Source organism: Balaenoptera physalus (genome assembly GCF_965194825.1).
Source record: "Balaenoptera physalus genome assembly, chromosome: 13".
Classification (NCBI taxonomy): Eukaryota; Metazoa; Chordata; class Mammalia; order Artiodactyla; family Balaenopteridae; genus Balaenoptera; species Balaenoptera physalus.
Window position 1 is genome coordinate 70,273,885 of NC_138892.1, and position 25,929 is coordinate 70,299,813.

At 40.2% G+C, this 25,929-nt stretch overlaps 1 protein-coding gene across 2 annotated transcripts in view; it reads left to right on the forward strand.

Moving 5' to 3' along the window:
- Positions 1 to 25,929, forward strand: part of ADAMTS20 (ADAM metallopeptidase with thrombospondin type 1 motif 20) — a 310,626-nt gene that overhangs the window by 79,119 nt on the left and 205,578 nt on the right. Inside the window, exon 2 of one of the 2 annotated variants that reach the window (XM_082422520.1) lies at positions 24,256 to 25,645. The exons of the other annotated variant lie outside the window; for it this stretch is intronic. Coding sequence (XP_082278646.1) covers positions 25,555 to 25,645 — 91 coding nt within the window. The 5' untranslated portion in view covers positions 24,256 to 25,554. The remainder of the gene's footprint in view (positions 1 to 24,255; positions 25,646 to 25,929) is intronic. 2 annotated transcript variants of the gene reach the window in all.

Genomic DNA, 25,929 nt, shown 5'->3' on the forward strand with positions numbered 1-25,929 from the left:
CAATAATTTCAGCAGAGACTTAGCTGTGCCTACCATGGAGTGGGAACAGGATGATATGAGTACAACCTGGCAGAGTACTTGGGAGGCAAAAGGAGGTGACCTGCAAAACTCTGGAGCATGGGAGGTCCTGTGTGAGGGGCAAACACAAATTCGCAGGACATATTAGCATTGCTTAGTGCGATGACTTTACATTATGTCAACTCAGCTGATCTAAAATAACATTTCCTAGAATTCCCTTTTCTGCATGTTTTGAGGTTAGAATTGACCAAGGAAAAATTCGTGTGTGATTTGAAAGGCACACGTGAAGGGGCAGTGACTGCTCTGAAGGGTCAGTGGAGGGTGCCAGGCACCGGTGAAGCTGGTGTGCATTGTTGCTGATCTGCTGGCCCAGTGTGTTGGTGTGGGGGTCACAGCTGGTCTGCAGCCCCTCCGGCTCCCCGCATGTCTTCCTTCAGCTTCATAGAGTCCTGGGCCAGGCAGGTGTGCAGCTCTGTGGAGAAGGGGATGAGCCCCTTCTTCGGGTCACCTGCATCTTAAGTTTGGAGACAGTGGGAGACAGATGTGAGGTCTAGTGTGTACCTGTGGCTTCCAGTGTGTCCTTTTGGGTACCATTTTGCCCTCACGCAGTCCCATTTCACACCCAGACTGGTGGCACTGTTGACCTGTAGTGACTCCAGACCTATTACCAGAGGCACAAAGGTCTTCCATTAACTTCTTCATCAGCTCCCACAATTTCATAAGGACTAATCCCTATACAAAAATCCCTTATTCTAGGGACTTCCCTGGTGGTCCAGTGGGTAAAACTGTGCTCCCAATGCCGGGGGCCGGGTTCCATCCCTGATCAGGGAAACAGATCCCGCATGCATGCCACAGCTAAGAGTCCGCATACCGCAGCTAAGAAGTCTGCATACTGCGACCAGAAAAAAAAAAAAGATCCCGCATGCCACAATGAAGATCCTGCATGCCTCAACTAAGATCTGGTGCAGTCTAAATAAATAAATACTTTAAAAAATCCTTTATTCTATATCAGTTATAGCATTTGTACTTCCCTGATCAAATGCTAACTGGTACACCTGGGGAAACCTGAAGACTAGAGAGAGGCAACTGGGTTGCATATGTACTCAGTAAAAATGTTCGGGAATACTGTGAATGTCTGCAGTTAGAAAGAATGATTAATACACTTATGAATCATGATTCTATTATTGTTCCCTTTGAAGGGTAATCATTTATAGTCTTAAATAGGACTATATATGTGTCAATAACGTCCAATGATAAGCCAGGGACATACTGCAAATCCACTTGACATTTCAGCATAATTATCAAGTTCAAATTCAAATATGCTATAATTTAAATAGTTACTAATTACTCCAGCTAAAGATTTTAGTCCAAACTTACAGATGATTAGTGTTCTGTCCCATTCAGTGTTTTTTCTTAAAGTGCCACCACTCTTATTTTATTGACTGAAGCAAATTAGACAGCTTTGATTAAGTTCAACAGATAATCATTCTGTATGTCCAGGAGTAGGAAGAGATCTAGAAATACTGGCACGCATCGTAATATTTATCAATTAAGTTCTAGTTCTCCTAGGTCTTGATCAGTCCCTCCACACATCCTATCAGCTTAAAAACACATTCTCTATGCCAGGCACTGTATCAGATGCTAGGGACATAATTATGGGTAAAAAAGACATAGCCCCTGCCTCCAAGATGTTCACTACCTGGAGATATTGACCTCTCGCAACCCTTTAAACTAGCCAGTTTGACCATTCATCACCATGACTGGCAGTGAAAAGTAAGACTCAGAAAGCCACATCTGTTGAGATCATTTTTCCAGGCCTCTGCTCTGGCTCTTGACTCCCAGGATTTCAAATCCCTGGCTCCACACTCTTGGATTCCAAACCTGCTTCTGCTTCTCCCATCTGTTTGGGGACCGTTGATTTTCAGCTCATTGGATTTCAATTTCTCATCGTGCTTTGCTTCTTCCTTGTCTCTGACATCTTCTGAAGACTTTTCCGGTTCTGCCCTAGGGAATCCAAAGGATAGGTCAGCCCCAACCTCTCTCCATGCTGAGGGAGTGGGATTTCAGGTAAGTGAGGACACAGAGGTGAAATACAGATTTGTAATATAAGGAAACAAGTGCTATACTATTTATGTATGAAGTGTTACAAATTCATCGATGCTGATGTAATCAGCATCGTAAAGTGTGACCCCCATCAACTTCCTGCTCCTATAGCTACGTATCTATATTTGCACTGTGTTATTCTTCCATTCATCCTACAAATATTTATTATGCAACCACCATATGCCACCCACATACATTGCTTTCCTCCATCGTACAGATGCCTCTTCTGCTGTTTCAGGCTACCACCCAGGCTTTGGAGATGCAAAATATAACAGTGATTAAGCAAGTAGAGTTAAGCTGCCTGGGTTGAAGTCTTGACTCACGCTGCTGTCTGCCTTAGTTTCTTCATCCATAAAATAAGGACAATCGTAACACTTACTGCCTAAGAGTATTGTTGAGGTTAATGCAAATAATGCATTGAAGCCCTACCCTAGTGTCTGGAATGGTTAGGTAAATACTCAGTGTATGTAACTGTTATTATCATGAATGATCCAATATTTTCATCTGCTATAAGACCAGTTTTTCATTTTGCCATATTTTCAATCTTCTTTTATCTGTTCCTTCTACGCCATATAGTTAAAAATACATGCTCCTGTCTCATATATCAGTAAATGTCCTCAATTCTATATATCTCTCTAGCCTTTAGATCATTCTCTGATCATTCTCCTTTCCTTTAGAATCAGAATGCTTGGAATACTGACACTATTTTTTAAAATTTCCTTACATTTAATTCACTTTCCAGCCCCTTCAATCATGCTACTGCCCTTGACTTTAAAAAAACCTATTAATTTCCAAACCCAAAGATCATGTTGGTCCTCTTTAATTTGACTTACTACACCCTTCCTGAAACTTTTTCTTTCTTTGGCTTTGGCCCTGTGCTCTTTCTGGTCTTCTTCCACATTTTGAACCATTTCTTCTCAGCCACTTTTGCAGACTCCTCCCATTCACAGACAATTGGTTAGAGAATTCTGCCATTTCTACATTCTGAACACATCTTGCATCTTTCCCTTCTACTCTTTTCACACCATAGTTGCCTTGGCCCAGATCTTTATTATATCTTATCTGTATCATTGCAATAGTCTTCAAGTTGGTCATGCAGCTTAGTTTCTTGACCCTACTCCATATTTCTTCTACAGTAGTGATTTTTCTAAAATACAAATGTAATACATTTTACATTTCCCAGGCCAAAGCAGTGTGGAGTCAAAAAATGTGCACAACATCAATATCAAAATAGTATTTCTCCTCCCCAAAACTCATAAGCCAGTCTAATCATGAGAAAAACATCAGAAAAATTCCAATAGAGGGGAGTCCTGCAATATACCTGGCTAGTCCTCCTCAAAACTGTTAAGGTCATTGAAAATAAGGAAAGTCTGAGAAAATGTTACAGCTAAGAGGAGCCTAAAGAGACAGACAACTAAATGTAATTCTGGATGGTATCCTGGATGGTATTGTAGAATAGAAAAAGGACGTTGGGTAAATACTAAGGAAATCTGAACAAACTATGGACTTTTGTTAATAATCATATATCAATACTGGTTAATTAATTGTAATAAATGTACCATATTGATGTAAGATGTTAATAATAGGGGAAACTGTGGTGGGAACTCTGCACTACCTGCTCAATTTTTCTGTAAATCTAACCTGTTCTGAAGAATAAAGTTTATTAATAAAAAATAGTGTTTGGGGCTTCCCTGGTGGTGCAGTGGTTGAGAATCTGCCTGCCAATGCAGGGGACATGGGTTCGAGCCCTGGTCTGGGAAGATCCCACATGCCACGGAGCAACTAGGCCCGTGAGCCACAATTACTGAGCCTGCGTGTCTGGAGCCTGTGCTCCGCAATAAGAGAGGCCGCGATAATGAGAGGCCCGCACACCACGATGAAGAGTGGCCCCCACTTGCTGCAACTAGAGAAAGCCCTTGCACAGAAACGAAGACCCAACACAGCCATAAATAAATAAATAAATAAGCCCAAAGTTTAAAAAAAAAAAAAATAGTGTTTGTTACAGAAAAAACAGATGAGAGAAATAGGATCAACAGATAAGGATTACAATAAATATAAAAGGATTAATTATCCCCTTCCAAAGACAGACACTTTTGAATTGGGTAAAGTCAAGCTAACGAGTTAATAAAAAACTAACAAAAATAATCAGTTAAACACTATTCTGAAGAGACACTTATAACTTTTAAAAAAGTTGAAATATAACATATGTCAGGCAAATTCTAATCTATATTTAACAAATTCTAACAAAATACAGAAACATCAAAGGAGGGGAAGAAGATGTATTCTTGGGAAATTTTTTATTTTTACAAAATATATTACACATTTAGTTCACTACTTGTCAGATTTTTAAAAATACATTATTCAGGAGATTTTGAATGTAAGTATAAAAATGGGACTTTGTTTAGAGTGTTTGTGCGCGTGTGCCTGTGCATGTTGGTGGTTTTGGTATCTAGTATCTTATAATGATTGAGCAGTTTTCTATCTACAATGAATACTTTAGAAGAGTTTACATAACATAGGACATATTAGTTCCTCTGGGTCAGAGTATATCTTTAAATATACTTTTTGTTCCCTCTGTAGTGTTGGATTTTCAGTTTTACAGCCTTCTTTTTGCTATAAACATTACTCATTTATATTTGTATGTTTAAGTATATGTTAGATATTTAAGTATATATAGATATATAGTTATAAATGAGCAAAGTTTATATATTTTAAGCATCTATTTTGCTAGATTTTTAAATATATTATAATAAAGTTTAAAGGAGCAGTGAAAAAAAAATAGCGTTTGTCTTTTTATTTCACTGACCCCCTCCCCATTGAGACCTTCTAGACCCCTCAGATTCTTCCCCAAACATGGGAGCCTGGGAGGCTGGTGCTGATCCGTGTGTGCTCTCAAGAAATCTTTTTGTCATCTGCTATTTTTCTTCTCTCTTGTTCTGGCTCCTAAAGAAAAAAGAGAGTAATGTTTTCTGTTGAAAGATCTGGAGTCTTCGCCAGGGCACTGATGCCAATGCTGGTGTCCAATGTTTAAGGCGCCAAGGTCCTTGCAAAGCAGCCAGTACATTTCTTCCTGCCAAATCTGCTGACTCCACTGCTGTTGATTTGATGATATTGTCTTGGGATCTGAGATTCTCATGGGAATCTTGTGAAACAGTCCTTTTAGATTCCTTGCTTGTTACTACAGTTCTTTCTTCTTGGGGCTCAGGCATCAATCTATAGGGACTGGAATTAAGGATAATCAGAGCTGCTGACACTGTGTTGCTAAGCTTAGAGCCACGGCTCTTGCATCACTGACTTTAAGAGACCTAGGAACTCTTCTTACCAATTGACTTATCTTCCAGGATGTTTCTTGATCACTCATGCAAACAGACTGCTGAGGGCCTGGGCCACTTAGTCCTCCAAACCTGTCCAGGCATGTCTGAATCTGAAGAAGAAAACAGCACAGGCTCAAGTTACATAAATATGATCATGTTATTGTGCTGTTTAGAATTCTTCAGTGCCTCCTTTCTGCCACTTCCCGTGGCCTTATATGGCACTCTCCTATCCTGGTTCAGTACATCTCTCCAGGCTCAGCTGGAGACAAACCCTACCCCAACCCTCTAGCCCAGCAACATTGAATTATCTTAAGCAATACATTTCATAAATTTGCCAGGCTTCTCATGTCTGCATGCTTTACTCATCATGTCCAGAAGTAGCATACTATCATTATGTATTTTCACCACTGTAATACTCCTTTGTATTAGTTATCTATTGATGTTTAACAAATTATCCCCAAACCTAGTGGCTTAAAACAATGAACACTTATTATATCACAGTTTCTGTGGGTCAGGAATCTGGGCATGGCTCAGCTGGGTTCTTTATCCCAGGGATTTTTTACAAGGTTACAATCAAGGTGTTGGTCGGAGCAGTGGTCTCATATGAAGGTTCAACTGGGGGAATGTCCGCTTTGAAGCTCCCTGACTTTGGTGTTGGCCAGTTCAGGTCTACATAGTCTTATGGGCTGAGGGCCTCAGTTCTTCACTGGCTATTGACCACTGGCCTCTTTCAGTTCTTTGTTATGTGGACCTCATAGGTACCTCACAACATGCTAACTGGTTTCCACTGGAGCGAGTAAGACAGCAAGAGAGGATGAGCAGAGGGAAAACAGAATCTTTTGTAATCTAATCACAGAGGATTACTCTATTTAACTCCTTTAAAGTGATAGGATATATCGCTTTTGCTGTATTCTGTTTGTGAGAAGCAAGTCACTAGGCTCAGCCCACATTCAGATGGAGGGGATTATCCAAGGCCTGGAACGCCCAGGCTGGGGTCACTGAGAATGCTCTGTGGTTGGCCGGTGGAGGCAATAACTCCACCCATAACTGGTTTGTATGTCCAGATTGATGACGCCACACATGCACCAAGATGGTACAACAGTATTTATTACTCACATAATGGGTCTTTCTGAAGAAAGTAGGGCAGACATAAAAGCCAGTCTGGAATGTCTTGAGAGAAGAGAGAAGCCAGTGGCTTTAGCTTTTATTGTGGTGAGGAGGTGGGGCCTTGGTGAGGGTTCCCACGGGAATGGGGTTTGGATGGTCTAAACTTTTCCACCAGCACCAATGGATGGAGCCCCAAGGCTTTCTCACTGTCTTGGTCTGATATGGGGAAAAAGGAAAGGGGGAGTATAGGGCATGAGTGCTGTCAGGGGTCAACTAGCAAAATGAAATTGGAGTCAGACTCCTTGTTACAAGGGGCTATTTTAGAGGCGGTCTACCATAACCACGGTCATATAATTGCTTATTTACTTGTTTGCCTTTTACAAGATAAAGAATGTACTTTAATTTATCTTTATGCTCTCAGCCCTTAGTGCAGTGCCTGACATATCATGGTCACTCAATAAATGTTGGCTGAATGAATAACTGAATGACTGACTAGATGGTCTCTCCCTCCCCTCTTGATCATTATTTATCCCCTGTTGTATACCTATTGATTTGTCATAGAACTGACACACTAAGTGACATTTATTTCTTTTCAGAACTGTATCCTTTACTAGTCTGAAAGCTCACTGAAAACAAGAATTTGTCTTGTTATAAACATTTGTACCCTCAGTATCTAGTATGATATCACACACAGATGTTCAGTTACTGTTGCATGAAGAGTTCAGTCAATTCTACTAAGGAGAAAGGAGTAAGAAAAAGCTGAAAACGGAGTGAATATTTTAATCTGGATCTTGAAGAATAAATAAAAGCTTGACAGGAAGGGACACAGGGTTGGGGAGGCTTTAGACAGAGAATAATCTAGACACACTAAGTAGCAGTAGCAAAGACAATGAGTTACAAAAAATCATGGTGTAGTAGTAAGATTGAGTTGGTTGGACATGTGGCTAAAAAGGAGGTTCACATCCAGGTTGTGAAACTTTGTAGGCTAGATTAAGTAGGGTGGAATCTCTCTCTAAGATAACGGGGAGTAATTTAAGATGTTTTAAAACTTGGATGCAGTTTTTATTTTATTAAAAAAAATTTTTTAAAATTAATTAATTAATTTATTATTGGCTGTATTGGATCTTCGTTGCTGCGCGGGCTTTTCTCTAGTTGTGGCGAGTGGGGGCTGCTCTTCCTTGCAGTGCGCGGGCTTCTCATTGCGGTGGCTTCTCTCGTTGCGGAGCACGGGCTCTAGGCGCGTGGGCTTCAGTAGTTGTGGCACGCGGGCTCAGTAGTTGTGGCTCGCGGGCCCTAGAACGCAGGCTCAGTAGTTGTGGCGCACGGGCTTAGTTGCTCCACGGCATGTAGGATCTTCCCGGACCAGGGCTCGAACCTGTGTCCCCTGCATTGGCAGGCGGATTCTTAACCACTGCACCACCCGGGAAGTCCCTGAAGTTTTTAATGTAAGCAAATCTATTTTAGAAAATAATTCTGATGGCGGAGTAGAATGGATTTGAGTAGGGAGTGATCTGGAATCAATCAGGGGTGGGAAATGGGTGGTTTCATTGGGACAAAATGAACTCTACCTGGAAGAAATCAGAGCGTAGGTAGAAGGTAAGCATCAGCATTCTGAGTGATGCTGAGAGGAATCCAGAGCGCTGAGATTTGCAAGGTATGGAAAGCTGAGAAAATTCCATTGAAAGGACTGTGAGGATATATAGACAATAGAGATAAAGACAATGGAAGAATCAACCAAAGAAAGACAGATTAACTCTGATTATCTTGATAATTGATCAGTTGGTATCCCCAATAAGAACTTTAGCTCACTTTCAGTTTTGGACACATATAAGACTAATGAAAGAAAAAAAAGCGAGAAAAAAAATATCATGCCCAAAGCATTACAATGGATACAGAAAATAGTTTTTCCTGTGTCTATGAGACTAACTTCATAGACGTATATTATCTCTCCAATACTCTTTCTTTTGTTCTAAAGGAATTTTTTCATATTTCTCATGTCAAGTCTCAAAACTATTTTCTAATATGGAATTTCATAGCCTAAGCTTTGTGTTCAAAGAAGAATGTTGCAGTTGTTACAGGCTAGATTATTTTCCTGGGTAATTCTGAAAAGGAGAACTAGACATGTTTCCCGTCTTTGGTGTTCCTAGCTTAAGCTGGAGTCTGAAAGCATTGTGGTTAGAATCTGCGGTCCTATACACAGTAAGGGTCACCTTTGACTAGTGAGGCAGAAAACAGGCCACAGGACAAAGAGGTGCCCATAAGCTCTGTTTTTACATTACTGCAGCCCTTCCAAAGAGCAGCCTAAGAATTCTGCATGGAATTTGTTTTCCACAGATGTTTAGTGTTTTAGAGCTGGCATAATTTCATATTTCACCATTTTAGTAGGACCTCTCACATAATTTCAGTTGTAATTTTATTATTGGATGATTAATATTACAAATGCTTTTCTGAATTCAGTAAGCCTTTTAAATGAATTTATATTTTACTAAGAGCAATAGTATCTGCACACATTTGAAGCATTAGTATCACATGTGTTAGTAGTATTTATTCAGTTCTACATGTGATTTATCTGAATCTTTTTAGTAACTCCATTACCCTGAATAGGTTTTTGACCCACAGGTTAGAAACTGATTTGATCCAACTTCCTTACTTCACAGATGAGGGGACAAATGATTTAGAACAGGTCATTTACATGAATTGCTTAAGGTTACAAAGGGTTCTAAGGTCGGGGTAGAACCTATAACTCCTGACCTTTAGACCAATTAATATGAGTCCAAAATAGCCAAAAGCATTAGACTTATTAACACAAAGGCAAAATTCAGTTATAATGTGTATGCTAAATGGCCTGATGTATCAATTCTAATCTTCAGAAGGTGCTCCCAGACTCTGAATTTCCTGGCATATATGACATATCATATTGGGCCCTATATTGCTATTGAAAGTTAAAAATTATTTTCCTGATTTTCATTATTTGAAACAAACTACACACGGAGTTTAAAAATCTAGGTATGAGAGAGTCTATCTGCTTATCTATATATGCCCAAGCACTTGGTACTGTGGTTCAGTTTCTTTCACATTCATTGTTTCCCTTTGAGAGTAGGAAAGAGGGAATAAAAAAAGTAAAAGCCAGAATGGCTCAGCTTGCAGGAAGAGGAGCTAAAAAGGGTCAGAAGGGTAGACGTCTGAGATGCTCAACGTGTGTGCGGATAGCTGTGTCCCACTGATTCCGCTGGAGGAGTGTATTTGAAGTGGCATAATAATTAGGCTCAAAAATTTACCCTTAGTGTGTCCTTTAAAGAAAAGGCTTGGGTTGAACCTTGGGCTAGTTCATTTCAATGATTTTTAGGCCTCTGTAGAATGCAGCTGCAGAAGAGAAATCTCAAGAAAACTGGTTTTCTCCCTTTTGAGACCTAACAATGCATATTTTCTGATTAACCAGAGTGTTGGTGAAAACCACTTCCCTTTAAATTTCATATCAGTTATTTATGCTTTATGATTAAACCATTACTATCAAAACCACAGCATAAAATTATACTTAGGCCTCATTTTTCTGAACTTACGCATGTCTTATATTATTATAAAATATGGTATCTGCAGACAGAAATGTAAAGTTATCATACCCAGATTCTAAACTCTGTGTTATTTCTTTCAAATAACAAAAACCATTATCAGTTGATAATGACATTGCAGAATTAAAAAACAGATAGTTATCACTTCTTTCATTAAATATATCAAATATTTTTCTTGATTTGTGGATGGGTTTTGTAATAAGTATAAGTTTGATTCCGAAGAAATAAATGTTTGGATGCTATTTCTTTAGAGCAACGTTAACATATAATCTAATGTATAACAGACACTCAGTGCTGTCAATCAAAAAGATCTTTTAAATATTTTTAAGGGAGATGGATTTCAACAAACAGCCACTTGCTGACACTTAAGCACTTTAGAAGTGTATGAGAGTATAATGTTATGTTCTGGTATGGAGCCAGAATGTTTTATTTTCTTACCAACATTTTATTTCCCTGAACTCTAAAAGAAGTGACAGGTTATTTTGTCTGTAATGGTGGTTATTTTCAACTTCAAAAACTTTTCTGTGATCTTAAAACCTTATAATTTGTTCACAGTTACAAGTTAATACAGGCACGGAGCAGCATCTGTATGTAATTTTAGCTGAGAGAGTGGGAACTTTTAGTCCTTCCAAACTTATTTCATTAGACATGCATTGTCTAGGACAAGTCTGCTGCAAGCGTAATACTAAGTTAGCTTAAGTCCGATTTGTTGGAAACGTGGACATTTATGCATCTTTAGGGGGTGTCTTAGCGGTGTCCCCCATCAGGCTTGTTCTCTGTTATATGGACAACCAGGAATGAGGGCAGAAAGGAAGGAAGCACTGTACAAAAGCTCCTTCTGCCAGGCTCTGTAGTAGTGCTTTCTCCTATTCTACATCACTTAAGTCTGCAGAAAAACTCACCTCTCCACTACAACTTTTCAGGTATTCCTTTGCTGGGCATTGCCATGATACTCCGTTTTTGGGTCTACCCTTCCTACACAGTGACTGGCCCACTCTGGCTTTCTCTCTTCCTCTCTCTCCCTTCAGGCATTTTCCAGCAGCTTATCTGTGGCTTTCTGGAGATGCAGGACTTAACAGAAAGTAGTCTGAGGAGAGAGAAAAAAAAAGAGTATTGTGGGCAAGGTTCTTCAAATCACACAGAGACTAGTTCTGCTTTCATGTAAGAAATAAATCCCATGGATAGTCCTGTGGAAGTGAGGGGTAAAAAAATTTCAAAAAGAAAACAAAAAGGAGTTTATTTGAAAAGAAGGGAAAGAAGAAAAGGAGTGACTGCAGTGTTTTGTTGAAGTCTCAATTATAAAATATATGGAGTTAGGAGGCACCAAATTTTGTAATAAAGTTAAATTTGGAGACAGTCTATTATTTACATGATCTTAGGATAAATGTGGGCAATGTCAATTTAAAGATTACAAATTGGAGAGAAATGTAGGAATTGTATCCAGTTTTTAAAACTATTTGCCTTATTATATCCAGTCTTTACATTTGCAATTGTGCCCAACTTAAAAAAAAATAAATAAAGCAAGTCTTCCCTGATAGATGATTAGACAAATTGATTAGGTAAAACTTTGGATGGAGTAGCTTCTCTGTAGACGTCTAAAAGTGAGTCTTTATCTCTTAAAAATAAAACTAGGGACTCTGCATTTTATTTTCCATGCAAGGTTCTTATCCTGGCAGTGAGGACAGGGATGGCGGTGCTTTCTGGTGGCAGCAGAAGGCTGGCAGTGAAAAATATGTAACAATGCCTCTGTTATCTGTTTCCAATTCTTGCAGCATAGAGCTGGAATCCAGAAAATGTGCTGCCTTGAATAATTCAACTTTCAAATCTCTTGGTGTTCATGACAATTTTGATTTACTTTTCCTTAACATTTTATTCTTTGCTTAGTTTTCATCCCCAGTTTTTCTTTTTTCTTTTTTTTCTTAAATTCCTCTGCCTTAAGTTCTTTGATTTTAAGAATCAGTATGATGATCTCCTTTAAAAATATTAAGCAAGGCTATCTAGTCAGAAACAGGATATACAAAGAAAGATAGATGAGAAAAATCAAAAACAACTTCTAAAATAAGAAGTCAGCCTGAATTTTACAAAGCTTTATGATTTTATAATGACTCTCTTACTCCACTCTAATGTTCTAGGAGAGCTTTAGAACTCACTTCTTACCCGGAATCTCCTTTGTAGATAACAAGCTTGACATGCTTTAAATATTTATAGTGGGACCCCAGAGTGTTACAGAAAACAATGCAGCTTCCAGCATATGGACTAGGAAGCCAGAATCTTCATTAGTGTCACACATGGTGATAGAGTGGAAATAAACAGTCTAAAACAGGCAAGTCTGGCGGGGCTGGATCAGCTAAAAGATGATAAACATTCACATGTGTCCTCCCAATATGTGTTTGTGTTTTCTTCTGATTTAAAAAATAATTTTTGTTTAAACAGCAGGAAAATGTTAATAAAGAAAATGTACACTGAAAAGTATAATTACTACCTTCCTAATAAAGCTTGTATTTTCTTTCTCTACTCTCTGTCTGCCTCTCTTTCTCTCTTTCTCTCTCTCTCTCACACACACACACACACACACACATCCCCGAGCTTGTCTTTGCTGGCCTTCCTTCTCTCCTCCTCCCCACTGGCTTTCTCCACACGACCGTGAACATGGTTGGGAGCAGCAGCTCCAATGTTGTAAACATGGTAGTTTCGTCACCGTGAGGAAAGACAGGGTCCCTGCTGCTGTATATAACATGTCTGTGGAAAAATGCTGATTAACCAGAGTTTGAGTCTTGTGCCAATCCTTCGCACCAGTCCCTGTTGCTAAAACAATGGGACCATTTGAATGGCAAGCCTGGTTCATGTGACCATGACTGGCAACCTCACTCATGTCAAAAGTTAGAGCAGGGGAGGACCAGGTCTGCCAAAGAAGAGGTTGCTTTTACTAGAGGAAGGGGAAAGGGGCATGTTCAACTGACAGAGATACAGGTGTCTACTCTATGGAAAATTAAGGATACAGTGAGAATTGCCAGACACACTGTTTTGCAAGAACTGATGAGGAGATCTTCCACAGAAGACGGCAACGTCCTTATTGATGCAATAGACATTTATTAAGTGTCTCCAACTGTAACCCTTGACATGCAGTTTCTCCCGTCCTGGGACCTAGGAGTGAGAAGTAGGTGATACTCAAATCCAAACCCCTTTCCCTGGTGGAGTGGTTTACACATGCTTCTTGTGACTTGAGAGTGTCCCCCTGCAGCCACAAGAGGTTGTTTCTCTAATTCCAAATTAATTCTCTAATTCGTCAGAGGCCACTGCTACTGACACTACACAATATCACAGTCAGGGCTGCCCTGCTGATCTCCTTTCCTCTGTGCCTGTGCACACACTGAGCCCACACACTTTGTTACCTGGCCTCTCACCGCACCCATATGGACAGACCGAATCATGACTCGGGGTTTGTCATCTTCCCTCTGATATCATGCCCATATCCTCATGCTTGTCAATATTTTCTTTTTTTTCCCATCACTTTCATCTTCAGCTGAGGTAAGAAATAGCCTTCTTCCCTCCAATGAAATAACTCTTAACTGGCTCCAAAGTAGCAGCCTTTGTACTGCCCTAGAGATAAAAACCCTTTCTTAGGCTCAGTTTCTTAAAATTCTTCACCTGAGGCTTCTAAACTCAGTTGTTGGGAACTGGTGCTGCTTACTATGAATCCCTCAAGTTCTGTCCCTGGCGCGCTTCTGCTGGTGCCTCAGGACTGAGTCCTACCACCTCTACCCTGCTCACTCAGGTTCAACTAAAGACCATACTCCTCATAGGTCAGGACGTTTGCTTGACCCTGGACTTCCTGTAGGGTCTCAGTCACTTCTCTTTCAAGCAGGCTCCTTGAACTTGCATGCAACTAGCATCTTCCAAGTCCTTCTTGTTTTATTTCTTGATATATTGAAATTGAGAGTGGATGTACATTTTGGGCTTTTGTCATGCACCCTTGCTACATGGCTAACTATAATATGAAACAGAATGAAATAAGATCAAAACCAAAAGAATACAGAAAAGGTCAGGAGAATACAGACCAAGGACTAACTGATTCCAACTGGGGGAATCAGGTAACAATTTAAGAAGACGTGATATTTGAGCTGAGCTTTGAAGGGTGGGTTGGATTTTGATTGGGGCTATGGAAGCATTTCAGCTTGAGAGACAGAGTTGTGACATCCATAGTGAGTTTGGGGAAATGAAAGTACACATCCACAGAACTTTGGGGGACTAAAATGTATTCTCAGAAATCAATTAAATTTTTTCCCTCCATAGTGGGTCCAAATATAAGTCAAACCACTCATATGTTGGAAAATGAATACAGAAAAAAGATGATTGAATCCCTTCCATGAATACTGAAGAGTTCAGTCTTAACTGGGAGGGAGTGAGTATTATGAAAGGGCCAGAGTAAGGAAGTAATATTTTTTTGAAAAATATTTTTGAAAGCAATGTAAATGTTGGATAAAGAACTGCTAGACTGAAGATAAGGTGACCAGTTAAGAAACTACTGTGGATTGAGAGTGACCAGTTTATTAAGTAGCCTGAATTCAGAGGGAGTAAATCAGGAAATAATTTTGGAGGTCAGGTAGAGGGAAAGGGCTGCTCTTCTTTGACTGATGCTGCTGTTGTTACCTTGGCAGCTTGTGCTTCCTGTAGGGCAGATGCCCGAATGCTTCTCTTCCTGTTGGAGGCTCTTCTGTGGCTCCTCTGAGACCCACCCCCAAAGGTCTCAGGACCTCCATATTGTACCATCCCCTGTCATGGGTGATACTTTCTCCAGCTTACCCTTCAGGGCAACCTTCAGCTTTTCAAGCTTCTGTCCTGGAGGTAGACCCCCCCCACCACCACCATAGTCTTTTCTGCTGGATCCTCTTCCCCCACCAGACAACTCTCTTAGGCTAGGATCTGGCTTACTTCAGTGACATTTGCTTGGCCCACCAGAACTGGGTTCTGCCTCCAGGTTCTGCCAAACTCTGGAAATGCAAGCTGCTTTTCCCACTACCTCTCCCTCTTCTCTCTACTCACCTAGCCGCCAAAGGCAACTGCAGCCAGACGCCACCTCCAAACTGTTCCAGGTGCATCTCATACCTAGACTCTCTGCCCTCCAGAAGCCAGGGGTTCATTAGGTTCTCTCAAGGACTCTTCTACTTCACTCCTGTATTATCCCTGGATGAGCCAAGGGGCTTATCCAGTTTACCCACTCAGAAAGAAGCATCCAGTTGGAGAATGAGATGCCTGTTGACTTTCCCTATGAGTATGCCACCCCCACCAATCTATCCAAAGATTCCTCTTTGCCCCTATCACTAGGAATTCATCCTAATAACCCCTTTAGAGGGAACTTCTCTCTAATGAATCTCTATCCTTATCTTCCATAGACTATTAGAAGTGATGGCTTCTGGAACAGTTGGTAAGTCCTGTTATGATAGGTCCTTTATAGAGGTCCTATTTAACATTCTTTTATATTCATAAATGTGAATACGAATGAAAGGTTCTCAGTAGGAGTTGCCAAGATCCAAATTTGGAGTCTGCCATTTCCTAGATATATGACAGGAACACTCAGTACTTCACTTCCCTGAACTGGAAAAATGGGGTACTAGTTGTACCTATCTTCTGTGATACAATACTGTGAAAATTAAATGAATAATAAATCTAGAGAGCTTAGGTTATTGCTTGACCATAGTCTTATACGGTCTTTGCTTCTTGTTGCTCTCACATCACAATAGTGGTGTAATAGTGAAGATTCTTATGACAGGATTTCTCTCAAATATCTGAGTTAAAAATATGTTCTCTATTTAAGTGATGAATTATGATAGATCCACTTTAGTTTAGTCAAAAGTGTTAAGATCAAAAATGGATCCAGTCACTCAGCTAAGGGCAAATTTTGTTCATTGAGTCAATGAACTGGAGTCAGGTAAATTTTCAAATACTAGGAATTAATGTATCAGGGCTTATGGCTTTGAAGAATGGGTAACAGATTATTGGGCTGGAGATGAAGAGACCTGAGTTCTACGCATGGATCAACAATTAACAGTGTGTGAATATAGACAACTCACTTAATTCCCTGGGCCTTGGTTTTCACATTTGACAAATGAAGGGTTGCACTGGATGGGAAGATAGCACGGTGAAGAGAGTGGACTCTGGTGACAGAGAGAACTAAACCCATATGAGCTCTGCCGCTTACCAGATCTGTACTCATGAGCAAATTATTTCACCTCTCTAAGTGTTGTTCCTCTATGTGCAAAAAGAGGATGTTAATAGTGCTCGTCTCCCAGGGTTGTCATGAAGATTAGAGAACTCATCTAAGTGCTGAGCCCAGAACATGGCACAGAATAAGCATCCCAGAATATTATTTTAATAATGACTACCTACTATTATTTCTGGTTTCATGATTAAGTCCATGGATCATCAACTGAGGCTATGAAATTTGTATCTGTACTGACTATGTTTCCTGAGGTCAGCCTTCTGTCATTTGGCTACTGTCTCCTACTGTTCTCCTGACACATGAATTAAATACAATGATCTCCTTTTAGTAAGTGTACTTGGGTCTCTTTTAAATACATAGTCTTTAGTAATAAACTAAAAGTACATTTATGTCTTTCCACATGCAATTTGCCAGTAAGCAATCTACCTTTCTTTTACTTTATACTGATTTTTTTTGGTCTGGAGGACAAGTGGCCAGTGTTTTATTTTCACAGTAGACTGAAGAAATCCATCCATTTAGCATTGATTTCAGTAAATATTTATCAACATTTATTGTCTGCTATGTGCTTGGCCCTGTTAGGTCCTTGGGACACAATGTCAGAAAGGCATGATCTCTGGCCTCAAATAGGTTTGCAGTGATTAATACCTAGAAATATGACAGATCTTGGGTGCTCTGTGGAAGCTTGAGTATGCATGTATTTAAATTGGTCTTTAAGGCTGGCAAAAGTAATTTTTACTAGGTGGTATAGTCTTAGGAATACTTTAGAAGGCTATTTTATTTTCCCTCAATATTTCTTCTACTAGGTGACTAGGTCCTGCTGAAGAAAATGGCCTAAACATGGGTCTGGTGCCACTACAAACTCTCCAACCTTAGGTGGCTTCTCAATGCTTCTTGGCCATCCTTCAGTATTTCCCCCAGCATCTCCCTTTGTGGCTTCATCAGGACCAAAACCTTCCTTTCAGACCTTCTCAACTTACCTGACACCTCTCATTCGCTGCCCTGTCCTTCCTTTTCAGAAAGTGACTTACTTACCTCACAGAGAAAGTCGAAATCTGAAAGTGGAATTCCTCAACTTCCTGCCACTACACTGACATATTAACCTGGGTTGTAACCCACCCTTTAGCAGCCGGGTATCTCTTTCTGCCCAAGGCCAGGCCATCCACTGCTTCACAAGATCCCATCCTTGCCTCCTCTTTCTTCTCTCAATCTTCAACTGTTCACTGTCTCCCGGCTCCATCCTATCAGGTTTTAAATGGGCTCAAGACACTTGTCTTTAAAAAGTTTAGAAAACACAAGCCCTTTTCAAACATGCGTTTCTCAGATGCCACTCTCTCTTCATAACGAAGCTGTCTGAACTTCATTCTGAGCTCACTGTCTGCGCCCCCTCCCCGCTGGTTCACATTCATCCTACTCCCGTTTCATACCAATAGCTCCATGAAGGTTGTCGATGATTTCGTTTTTGTGAAATCCAATAGATACTTAACACTCATTTTATTTGACTTTCTCCCCTTCTTACTTGACTACACCTGTCTTTCTGGAAATACTTTGGTTCTTAAGTAATCTAATTTTGATTCATATTTCAACATTCTTTCTTGATTCTTTAAGACAGCATCTTGAAATGAACCATCCTAATAGCTCTTTTTCCAATTCCAGCTGTGACTAACCAATCCCACAGAGGTGGGCATATCTCTATCCTTGTTTCTATATTAGAAAGAGACATGGTGCAGAGGAGAGAGATTGAAAGAGAGAGACTGAAAGAGAGAGAGGGGAGAGAGAGAGAGAGAGAGGGAATGAGAGAGAGATGATAGATGTTTCCAATATGCTTTGAGAAATGCTGGGCCAAGTTTTGAGAGGAGAGGCTGGGGGGTATCTGTGGTTACATAGCACTCAGGGACTACTCTGGAAAAAATAAAACCCTGAGTATTGTTTTAACGCAAAATAGAGACAAAGTGAGAGGGGATTTGAATAAGTTCACATGTGGGGCTTTGTCATAATAAGTGCAGAACGGTGCTTGCCAGTTCTCACTGATTAGTCATAGATGTGGTTTCCATTGTGATTTCACACATAGGCTAAGCTCCCCACCCTGCTCCTCCTACCTTCACTGTAGCTTACATTAGGTGAGACAAACCACTAACAAGAATAATTAATAAATATTTCAATGCTTTAAGGTCTGATCCAGATCCTGGAAAGTTACTGTCAAAAATAGATAACTTAGCTTACCATTCCTTATTTTGTATTCACTCAAGGAAATGGGGATCTAGGTATTTTCCAGATTTCCAACTTCATATGGCTCATGTTCAGTGGGCATGTTAGAATTTTTGTTTCCTTCTGGAAGAATGGAGAAAACATGACAGTAAGAGATGATATCTGGTCCGCATTTCAGCAACTTTTCTATGTTGGATACTACAAATTTTGTGTGTTCTCAGCATCACCTCAAAGGTAGAGGAAAGTTAGAATAGCACCTATTGTATTTATCTAAGACCACATAAGTGAAAAAAGGCTATGTAAGGCATTCCTTAGGCAGATGTAGTATACGTTCAAAGTGATTTCTAAGAGTTCACTTAATTTAGCTATGCCAGACTGAAGATGGTTTTATCTTTTAATTATATACATTGAATAATTTTGGTCAAGCAAATCATGTGGTAGATAGATGGTTAGATAGAGAGGTTATGCTCACAGTTCCAAAAATAAGAATATTTTCATTTATAATATTAATTAAACAAAACAGTATATTTGTTTTACTGTACTGTGTGACAGGGACCATTACTTTTTCTTAAAACAGATTGAAATTCTTTTAAGAATTTTTCTTAGAGTCACTAAAAAAAAAAATTTAAGGTCCTCAGTGGAGGCCTTGAAATGTATTTGAGTTTTGAATACATTCACTACGCAACTGAGAGTAAGTCTGGTAAATAAATATGCAGCTTGGGCAATGGGTTAACAAAAAGTATGCAGCAATAAAATAGGTAAAATGATTTTCTCATATGGCTTATAATTGGGCTCTGAAACACACTTTTCCAACCATTTTTCCTGCACCTGCAAATAAAATTAGGAAAAAGCAAACAATCGAAAAACAATATAAAATTATGCTTGCTTCAAAGTGTCTTTCTTACTTTAATTTTCTGTAAAAACTACATGCCTTTACATGAAATATATTTTTGGTCTCAGTTTACACAGTGAGTATATGAAGTAATGGAGACCCTGCATTTCTGTTGAGTTCATTTCAGTTTTTATCACCCTAATAGTTAAGGAATTCTTCCTATATTTGTGTGCAATGTAAAAGGATGGAACTAAAAAAATCAGTGTCCATAAATCTTACCTCTATAGAATATCTCAAAAATGGCCGTGCAACGCCTACTTTTCTCTCTAACCTGTTTGTGAAACTTGGTTGACTACATGCAATTCATTCGAGCTGCATAGATCTCCACTGGATGCCAAAATATTGATTTCAGCTTTTGGTTCCCACCCTATTTTGTCTCATAAAGGAATAAAGAATTTCTTCAAATTCCTGTATTACATCCCAAAGTGCATTGTCCATTTTTGCTACCCTCCCTTTAAAATGAAGATCCAATATCCATATTGACCTTTTTCAGTCCACAAGCTCTTCCACTCCCCGGTGATTGTGTGTTTTTTATACTTTATTTCAAATCATAAAATTACAGAGACATAAAATGTTAGGCTTGTAAATGGTCACAGAAATTATCCAGTCCAGTCTTCATAATTTATCAGTAAGAAAACACATTGAGACCTCAAAAGGCTAAGTAAGAGATTTGACGTATTTGTTTTTTGGTGTGACAATGTCCTTGAGTATCAGTCTAACTAGTCCATATTTTTATAAAATAAATGGTTATAATATTTGAAAAATGTAATGCATGTTGAAACCAAACAGTACAGGTGAATTTTTGTTTGGTGTCATATTCTCCTGAGTGAAGGCACTTACTTGGCTCTTTGCAAACACACCAGTAGAGTCTTATATTTAAACCGCTCAGTCATCATCATGTTAGCCAGGGACCTCCCCAGCTAGAACAGAGTTGTATTATTAGCTCCTCCCATTGCTTCCAGAGTTTTGTAATTCAAGCTGGACTGGGAAAGAGTACTCCTTTCTTCTTCTGTCTTGGGATGATGCCATCCTTTCCTTCATTTGTTTGCTGAGGCTCCTTGCCTTATTTTCACCCCATCCTGGTGGCATTCCACCTTATTTCGCATTCAATCATGTCACTGGGGTAAACTTCAAGACTGGCTCCTGTGTTTTCTGATCTTCTGCCATTTTTTTGTTTTCCTGGCGTAAAACTCTACTGGTTATATGCCACAGTGTCCAGTTCCAATTTAACACCACCTTAGAGGAAAGTTATTCTTGCTTTTTCTAAATGTATTATATCTTTGCCTTAGTGTAGAATTTTAAATAAATCTTAGTGATAATAATTTTTCCTGACCTTTTCTATCCCTAATACATTGCTAGAATTTTGTCTCATTAGCAAAATGAAATGAACAATATATTACTTATTTAATACTTTGTCTAGAAGGAAGCATTTTGTCTATATGGATCTTAGACCATAAACGATCAAGAACTTCTTTTCAAGAATAGTTGATCAGAAAACCAATTTTCAGGAGCAAGACACATCAGTTCATTATATTTTGCAGAATTCCAAATATAAAGGCCATTTAAACAGAAACAATTGTGTAAATGTTTGGAAAAACTTACATCCTTTTAAAGCAGTTGGTACTTCCAATTATATTTCATTTTTCATGGACTATTATCATTACTCTCTATAGAAACTCAATTGATGTATTCATTGTGAATCCATTGTGTCAAAAATACTTCTATCAAATAATCCTATAATATTTGTACAACCAACAGGTTATGAACCTTAATATGCAGTATAGTATAAAAGGTAAAAAAGTAACATTTTAGATGTAAAATAATGATTAGATCCATCAGAATTCTACATTCTCTTGGGTAAACTTAGTACATCATGGTTTAAAAGAAAACCTGTGAATTATTTACGAATTCCTCAAAATCAGAGGAAAGTTATTAGATTTCCTTTTTTTCCCTTCCCTCGCCCCCCCTCACTTCTCCCTTTCTTTCTTTCTCCCTTCCTTCCTTCTCTTCCTTCTTTCTTTCTTCCTTCCTTTCTTTCTTTTTCTTTCTCTCTCTTTCTTTCTCTTCCTTTCTTTCTCTTTCTTTCTTTCTTTCTTTCTTTCTTTCTTTCTTTCTTTCTTTCTTTCTTCCTTCCTTCCTTCCTTCCCTTCCTTCCTCCCTCCCTCCCTCCCTCCTTTCCTCCTTTCTTTCTTCCTTCCTTTCTTTCTTTCTTTCTTTCTTTCTTTCTTTCCTTCTTTCTTTCTTTCTTTCTTTCTTTCTTTCTTTCTTTCTTTCTTTCTTTCTTTCTTTCTTTCTTTCTTTCTTTCTTTCTTTCTTTCTTTCTTTCTTCTTTCTTTCTCTCCCTTCTTTCTTTCCCTCCTTTCTTCCTTTTCTAAGTCATGAGTTAAATACCATGCAGTTAGCAATGTATTTTAATAAAATAAAAATATGTTCTTCGGAGGGATGTATACCCCTCTTCCTTTCCTTTTTTGTTGTTGTGTTGAACCTTTCTTTCCTTTCTTATTTTTAAAAGAAAAATCGAATAAGTAGTTAAGTGACTGACAATAGCCATGGAAGATATTTTGTTAGAATTTTCTTGACATTTTTGGCTCGTGAGATTCTAGTTACAGGTTCTGGTTATTAGATTAAATTGTGTCTGGAAATAAATATTTACCTCAAAAGATTATTTTAATATTTAATACCTGAAGTTCTCTTAAACTTTTTCCATATAGTAAAGAAATAGTGGTTTTTTTTATAGCAAATATTTTACTTAAAAATTTATTATATTATTACATGCACATATACACAGAAAAATGATACATATCATTATGATATGAAAATACACAAGACTGCAGATGTAAGAAATTTCACATACCACCTCTTCAACTAGAACATAGATCGAGAAACAAAATGGTATCAGCATCTTAGACGCTCACTCATATTTATTCCAATCTCTATTCTCCCCACCCTAAGAATTAGCCACTTCTAATAAAATTGAGCAGTTTTGCCTGCTTTTGTATATTGCATATAGATTGAGTCATTTTATATGCACTATATTTTGGGGGGGCTCTAAGTCTTTCTCTAAATAATATTTTTTGTGAGATTCATTTATGTTGTTGCATGCGGCTGTAGATTATATGTTCTCAGTCTGTCTAGCATTCCACTGTGTGCATATATCACAATCTATTGATCTATTTTACTGTTGATTGATGATTACGACTGTAATGAGATTTGAGCTAGTATGAAGAATACAATCTACTCTTAAAAAGTATGGAATTTGAGGGCTTCCCTGGTGGCGCAGTGGTTGAGAATCTGCCTGCTAATGCAGGGGATACGGGTTCGAGCCCTGGTCTGGGAAGATCCCACATGCCGCGGAGCAACTGGGCCCGTGAGCCACAATTACTGAGCCTGCGCGTCTGGAGCCTGTGCTCTGCAACAAGAGAGGCTGCGATAGTGAGAGGCCCGCGTACCGCGATGAAGAGTGGCCCCCCCACTTGCCGCAACTGGAGAAAGCCCTCGCACAGAAACGAAGACCCAACACAGCCATAAATAAATAAATAAATAAAATTTAAAAAACAAAAAACAAAAAACTGTGCTTTTAAAAAAAAAAAAAAAAAAAAAAAAAAAAGTATGGAATTTGAGACCAAAGAGATTTGAGTCTAACTTGATGTGTGATCTGGGGTGATTTACTTAATTTCTCTTGGGGGGAATGCATAAATTAAACGAGGTAACCTTTCTAAAGTCCCTTGTACAGTGCCTGGTATGTCAAAGGAATCCCATAAGTGGTAGCTATAATTACCCATGTGGAGAAATGCTTGATTTAAATGGTATAGATTAGCTTATTCATGACATTTTCACTTGGTAGGGAAGCAGAAAGGAAGAGAGACAAATAATGTGAATATCGTAATGGGCCTAGTCTAGTATAATGAAAAAACTTTGGTGTCAGAAAGGGTTTGTAGATATCCAGTTAGTTACTTAGATACTGTGCAACATTTACCTTCTATAAAATGAAGGAAATAATGTTCTTTACTGAACACTGTAAAGATTATAATGACATAAAATACATATCCCGTACATTTTCCCGCTTCTCTAAAACAGGAAAAAACAGCCCTATTCTTAGACCATTGTTTCCAAAAAGAGCAGGTTGAAAATCAAATATCACATTGCAAATACTACTTTGAGTGACAAACATTCTGTGATGGAAATGAAGTATCTACTTTGCCTGCAGTCGGCAGTCAGATAGCCAGTTAAACAGGTGCAGATCTATTTTCTGTTATTTGTATGAAGGTAGGCATAGCTCCTAAGGTAAAGATGCATTCAGAGCTGCAGTGTAATTGGAATGACTCTAAATTACAGTGTACTGAAGGTAACCACTAAACAGACAAGTGTGGGTCAAGTCCATTTTTGTTTTGCTTAGAGTAACAGTAGGATTAATTTAGAAAAACAACATGAGAAGTCTGTAATTCTGTGATGAATAAAATGACACTTGTGAGCAAGGGGTACAAAAGAAGGGGATAGATTGTGGAAGAATTACCATTACAGAGCTGGGTAATTTCCTTGGCAAAAGTAAGAAACTCTCCTTCCTTGGACAAGACTGTTCCACATTTGATACAAAAGTAAGGCGGTCTGTCATGAGAGGTCAACTCAAAGCAAACAGAATTTTCATTGTTGTGAGCTCAGAGGAGAAAGGGCAGCCAGGGACTAAATTGAGAGTGTATTCCTTTGTGTTTGTGAAGAGTTACTCATATATTTCCTTTACTTTTTATACTCATATTCTTTCTCTCTCTTGGTTGGATTTCAACAATATCTGACCACTTCCACTTCATTTTTTTTTCATACTGGTTATAGGGAGAAACAACTATGGAACCTGCAAATCAAACAGGTGGATTTGGGAAATGAGAAAGGAGTTCTGAAATGATGACTGCTTTCTGCTGCTATTGAGGTTTATCCAATTTAACAGACACAAGATGACTCAACTGGATTCAGAGCTACAATTGCTGAGGAAGATAACTGTGGATACATGGGGTCATTTGGATATTATAAACAAAGGACATATGAATACTGTGAAACTACCAGCAGAAAAATCTCATAAAAACAATGACCCACAGGCAGGGGCAGATCCAAGTTTTGTGGGGCTTGACATTTATATAATTTTGGGGGGCTCTTTATACAAAATTAAGTACAACAAAGAATGTTAAAATGAAAAAAGTCACAATAAGTTACTGGAACTTTGGAGACTGAGATCCTTTTTTCTCTGGCAACTGCCAGAAATTCTCACCCAGAAGTGTTTGCTGACTGCAAACTCACCTTTGCTTTCCCCTCCAACACTGAAACTCACAACAACCCCTCGGGTGCACAGGGGTCCTTGCAAATGAGGCCTGGCCATCCTCTGCCTACAAGAATTTCCCGCTGTAGCTTACTTTATCTCGTTTGAGAAGTCTAAAATTACCGTGAAACATAAATAACAGAAACTTTCCTTCTGATGCTTGCCATTTCATTGTAAGAACTAAAACCTCACACACCTACCTATCCCCTATCTGGACCTCGGCCGCGCAGCTTGTATCAGTCCCAGGTTTTACGGGTACCGGGAGGGTGTCCAACTGGGCCTCGGGCTACTCACCACGCTGCACGCCCACAGCGGGAGCCTGCAGCGACCGCACTCCGCTTGCGGCTAGGGGCTGGGGGCGGGCAGCGCGCCGGAGGGCGAGCCCGGGCCGCGCCTCCAGCTGATTGGCCGGGCCCGGCCCCTGGGGGCGGGCTCTCCCCCCCAGCTCGCCAGGCCCGGGGTGGCTATATTGGCACCGTTCCTGCTAGGTCGGGTCGCTTCCTCGCGCTAGGCTGGACGCAAGGAGAGGGCTTCTGAGGGCTGTGCGGGCGCAGGAAGCGGAGCGAGGCTGCCGACTGCGAGCCGGAGGCTGCGGGGCTGCAGTGCGATGAAGCAGTGGCTCAGCGAGCGGAGGCTGGCGGTGTGGCGCGACGGGCCGGCCCGGGGCCGGGGCTGCTGCTCCGGAGGCTGCTGAGGCGCCGCGGCTGCCGGCGCGGAGAGCGGCGGGCGAGAGGGAGGAGAGGCAGCGGAGCGCGGGGAAGCCGGCGGGGCGGCGGGCGTCTCTGGTTGGCCTCCCCGGTCGGAATCCCCCCGGTGGAACCATGCGGGTGGCCAAGTGGCTGACAGGGCTGCTCTACCAGCTCTCGCTCTTCATCACCAGGTCTTGGGAAGTTCACTTCCACCCCAGGCAGGGTAAGGTCACCGCGGGGCGCCTTCAGCAGTGAGGTGGGACGCGGGCCCGAGTGGGACGGGCGGACGGAGGCGGGGGGAGCCGCTCTGCCCGCTGGGGGACCCTGGCCCTGCCGGGGCTCTCGGGACTCCGGAATCAGTCAGCCCCAAGCATCCCCGGAGGTTGCGGCTGCGCGGTGTTTCGAGGAATCGCGCGCGGGGCACACGTCTCCCTCCGGGGACCACGCGGCGGGGACGCGTGGGGCAGGGTGGCGCGGGCGCCCGCGGGGCACGAGTTGGCGGCGGCA